General features: G+C 46.9%; 1 protein-coding gene across 1 annotated transcript in view; it reads right to left on the reverse strand.

Annotated features, from left to right (window-relative positions):
- The window catches only part of LOC125043337 (roundabout homolog 2-like), a 260,361-nt gene that overhangs the window by 11,083 nt on the left and 244,278 nt on the right, over positions 1-5,000 (reverse strand). Inside the window, exons 6-7 of the mRNA XM_047639420.1 lie at positions 4,113-4,379; positions 2,938-3,423 (exon numbers count right to left, since the gene is read on the reverse strand). Coding sequence (XP_047495376.1) covers positions 2,938-3,423; positions 4,113-4,379 — 753 coding nt within the window. The remainder of the gene's footprint in view (positions 1-2,937; positions 3,424-4,112; positions 4,380-5,000) is intronic.

Consider the following 5,000-nt stretch of genomic DNA (forward strand, 5'->3'; position numbering starts at 1 on the left):
TCCTGTTCTCTAATCCGGAACCCTTTTCTGTATCCCCCATATTTTTTCCCCAATCTCTAATCCACATCCCCCATTCCCCCTTTCTGTCCCCTAACCCTTCCCTCCTCCATCCCCAACTCTTCCCTCATACCCCCACTTCCCAATCCTTCCCCCCATCCCCAACCCCCTTCACCCCTTGTATCCTCTAACCCATTCCTCCCCCATCCCCAATTCCCCATTCCCCCATCTCCCAATCCATTCCCCGTTCCTATCCCCACCTCCCAATCCTTCCCCCCATCCCCATCCCCACCCCCCTTCACCCCTTCTATCCTCTAACCCTTCCCTCCCATATCCCTAATTCCCCATTCCCCCCACCTTCCAATCCACCCCCCATCCACCCCCATCCCTATCCCCCTCCCAATCCTTCCCCATCCTCCAATCCCCCAATCCACCCCTTCTGTCCTCTAACCCTTCCCTCCCCCCCTCCCCACCTCCCAATCCTTCCCCCTAATCCCTCTTCCCCCTCCTCCAATCCCCCAATCCACCCCTTCTGTCCTCAAACCCTTCCCTCCCCCCCCTCCCCACCTCCCAATCCTTCCCCCTAATCCTTCTTCCCCCTCCTCCAATCCCCCAATCCACCCCTTCTGTCCTCTAATCCGGCGCCCTTCCATTATCCCGCAGTTGTACTTGGCTCTAACTTCTGCCCTCGGAGCGTCGATGCCTGTTACGCCCCGGTGTGTTTGCTCAAGGATTATCCCCATTGCTTGATCGCCGTGATGTGTTGGCTGGGTGTGCTTCTTTGTGCGTGGGGGAAGGATGCTGTGGTTGTTGGGTTGCATCTTGTTTGGGGTTGTTTGTTTGTGGTTCGACATCAATAATGTTGCTTTATAAATGTTATGGTCTTTGATAGATTCTTTTAAGCGTGTATCAGGGTAGAAAAAGGTCTTTGGAGAGGAAGTGTTAGGAGTGTGTGGGTGTGTGTGTGTGTGTGTGTGTGTGTGTGTGTGTGTGTGTGTGTGTGTGTGTGTGTGTGTGTGTGTGTGTGTGTGTGTGTGTGTTTGTGTGTGTGTGTGTGTGTGTGTGTGTATGCGTGTGTGTGTATGTGTGTGTGTGTGTGTGTGTGTTTGTGTGTGTGTGTCTCTCTTTCTCCCTCTTTATATATATATATATATATATATATATATATATATATATATATATATACATATGCATATATACATATATATGTAAATATATATATGCATATATATATATATATATATATATATATATATATATATATATATATATGTATATATATATATATATATATATATATATATATATATATATATAAAGAGGGAGAAAGAGAGCGAGAGAGGGAGAAAGAGAGAGAGAGAGAGAGAAAGAGAAGAGAGAGCGAAGACAGAGAGATGAGAGAGAAAGAGAGAGAGGAGAGAGAAAGAGAGAGGAGAGAGAAAGAGAGAGGGGAGAGAGAAAGAGAGAGAGGAGGGAGAGAGAGAGAGAGAGAGAGAGAGAGAGAGAGAGAGAGAGAGAGAGAGAGAGAGAGAGAGAGAGAGAGAGAAGAGAGAGAGAAAGAGAGAGAGAAAGAGAGAGAGAGAGAGAGAGATGTGTGCATGCATGCATTTGTGTGTACGTATGTATATACGTAAGCATGTCAGTATATAGATGTACACGCATCAAAATATCATAAACATAAGATTCTAAAATAACCTAAAAAAAAAAAAAAAAAAAAAAAAATCTCGCAACTTAAAAGCCTCTTAATCCGGGAAGGTTCCTCAGTCGGAACATACAATAAGAGTCACTTAAGCATGGCAGGATGTGTCTCTTGCTAATTAGAACGAGTTTGTTCATGCTGCTTGTTCTTTGTGCTTAATGAGGGCTTCGCTACGTGGGAGAAGTAGAGAAGATCGGGGCAAGAAGGAAGAAGACAAGAGTGAGGCCGTGAAGAAAAGGGGGGAAGGGAGGGAAGGACTGGAGAGATACTGCGAAGGGAGGAAGGAAGGAAAGAGGGAGGGAGGGAGGGAGGGGGGGGGAGGGAGAGAGAAAGAGGGTGGGATGGAGGGATGGAAGAAGGGAGGGAAAGAAGGAGGGAGAGATGGAGAGAAGGAGGGTGGGAAGGAAGGAAGGAAGGAAGAAGGGAGAGAGGGAGGGAAGGAGAGAGCAAGAGGGTGGGATGGAGGGATGGAAAGAGGGAGGGAGAAAAGGAGAGAAGGAGGAGAGGGAAAGAAAGAGGGTGGGGGTGAAGGAAGGAGGGAGAGAGGAGGAGGAGGAGGAGGAGGAGGAGGAGGAGGAGGAGGAGGAGGAGGAGGAGGAGAGAGAGAGTGGGAGACGGAGGGATGGAGACTACGACGAGAAGACAGACAGACAGAGAGAGAGAGAGAGAGGAGACGGATAGAAATATATAAAATGAGCGTACAGAAAATCAGATGGCTAGAAAAAAAAAAAAAAAAAAAAAGAAACCGTATAAAAATGAAGAGACAACAAGAACGTTCCAAAAATAACATACGGAAACGAGAAAAAACAGTTACCAGTGAACTTACAGAGACTATAGATTCTTCTCGCACATAAATTTGTACCCTGCGAAACTGGCCGCGTCTTTTTATACACATTAAAGCGTATACCATCTGGACCGTTTCGGCGAGTTTTACTATAAGACGTAGACGTACATTTTGCGAGTCTGTTTCTCTCGCTTTTCGAAAGAAAAAAAACGTGGAATTTATTGTGATTACAGTGTGTAGGATTGTGTGTACTGTCGTGCGTGGTTGTATATGTGATTTTAAAAAAAGTAGTTGTTATATGTATGGGTATTTTTGTATTTATATTTGTTTATCTGTATTTTTTCCCTTGTATATGTTTCAGTTCGCATTTTAAAGGGAATAAAATGCTAAGAAAGGGATACAAAAACGAGGTAGAATTCACATTCATAAAAAAGGAATAAGAGAAGCGAAGCCTTACTCGTGATGGTGAGGTCGCCTTCCCTGCTCACGGAGATCCTCTTTCCGTCGGTCCTCACGGGCGCCGCCCCTCGATACCAGGTAAGCGTGGGCGTAGGTGGGCCCTGCACGCGGCAGTGCAACGTGGCGTGCGTTCGGGCGGGGAGAGTCTGATTGGCGGGCGGGACGCTGATGATGGGCGGCGGGGTGTCTCGGGGGGCGACCAGAGTGAGCCAGGCGCGGGCGTGGGCGGCTCCGGCCTCACTCACCAGCGAACAGGTCCAAGAACCCCCCTGGTCCTCGGTCGCGGGCGTGAGCACCAGCGTGCCATCCCTGGTGACGGAGGCGAGCTGCCCCGCCCACCCGGGGCTAAGGGGCTGCTGCGGCAGGGAGGAGTGCGTCCACACGGGCGTGGGCGGGGGAGTGCCGCGCCCGTAGCAGGGAAGGCGCACCGTCGTGTTCAGCACCACAGACACGTCCACGGGCCCGGATACCAAGCGAGGCGAGTCTGCCGGAGGAACAGAACAACATGAATAAGAAACTTGGACACTTGAGCATGGATCGGAGTCATGAACAACTCTGTCATGAAACCCGGATGTTTATTCAGTCATGAACCCGAGTCACGCACGTTGAACGTAGCTTTGCCCCCCCCCCCCCCCCCACCCTCTAACCTAACCAACATCGGTTATATTATTTGACTTCGAAACATAATTCGAAACGTGTTTTGCGAGACTTTTACTCGTTCTGCATTTATAGTTGAATTCAAGTAAAGAAAACTCTCTGGTATTCTCAAAGATGCAATGTCCAATGACTGTTAGACGTTCTTGAAATGGACAAATGGAAATAGGGAATAGATCCTCTTAACTATCAAAAAAAAAATACGGACTTAACAAGCATTTCAAGATACTGTCTTTACTTATTAAAACATAAACAGTTTGCGAAGGAAATTAAAATTTACTTATCATTCAACAAACATGATCATAGCGATTCATTTTCGAAGACAAAATGGCAAGAGTAAATAAACATATCCCAAATAACTACAACACATGAACAAAATAAACACGAAATAAATACAATAACAAAAATTAAACACAACATACATACAACAAAGAACAAAATAGATACAAACGAAACACAAAAGTAACCATAAAACCAATCACGAAAAAAACAACTACGCAGTGCAACCAAGACCCTCACCATAGACAGTCAGCGTAGCGTTGGCCACTACGGTAGCGACGGCGTTTTCGGCCTGGCATATGTAGACCCCAGCGTCGTCCACGGTGAGTTCGGTGATCCTCAAGGTGTAGTCGGCATCGAGGCGCGCCCGACCGACCGGCATCCGACCGTCGTGCCTCCTCCAGAGCACGTGAGGGGGCGGCGACCCTCCAGCACGACACCGTAGGATGGCCTCTCCTCCGGTCATCGCTGTGACGTCGCCAGGGAGACGCACGAAGAAGGGGCGCACTGTTGGAGAGAAGGGGGGAGTAGAGTAACAGCGGTAGTGGTGGTGGTGGTGGTTGTGGTAGCAGAGGAAACAGTAGTAGTAACATTAGTATTAGCAGAGTAGTAGTAATACTATTAGTCGTAGTAGTAATAGCAGCAGCAGTAGTAGTAACAGAGAAGTATTAGTATTAGTAAGAGAAATTACAAATGTATGTGAGACATCCATAGATATATGAGGGAGATCGTGAGGCAGTGAGGATAATGATGCAAAGGATGAAAGTCTAATGCATCCTGAAGCGTGAAATAATGTATAGAATAAGGCGAAATGTTCATATCTTGTCATGGACGTGTTTTGCTGGTGAGAAATTTGGGCATTAACGCCCGATGTCCATTACAAAGCATGCAGATAACAGGAACAGGAGATAACCATAATGGGGGGGGGGGGGGGTGATCCATGATAATGACACACACTAAGAAAATGGATAGAAAAAAACCTTCGAATTCGAATATACAAGTGGTCACACACAATAATGTGCTGTCCTTATCGTGAAGAATTATCTATTAATTCATATCTCTGTACATAAACTGTCTATTGTTCTATCGATTTCGATGCTCTCTCTCTCTCTCTCTCTCTCTCTCTCT

The sequence above is a fragment of the Penaeus chinensis genome, chromosome 33 (assembly GCF_019202785.1).
Source record: "Penaeus chinensis breed Huanghai No. 1 chromosome 33, ASM1920278v2, whole genome shotgun sequence".
NCBI classification, from domain to species: domain Eukaryota; kingdom Metazoa; phylum Arthropoda; class Malacostraca; order Decapoda; family Penaeidae; genus Penaeus; species Penaeus chinensis.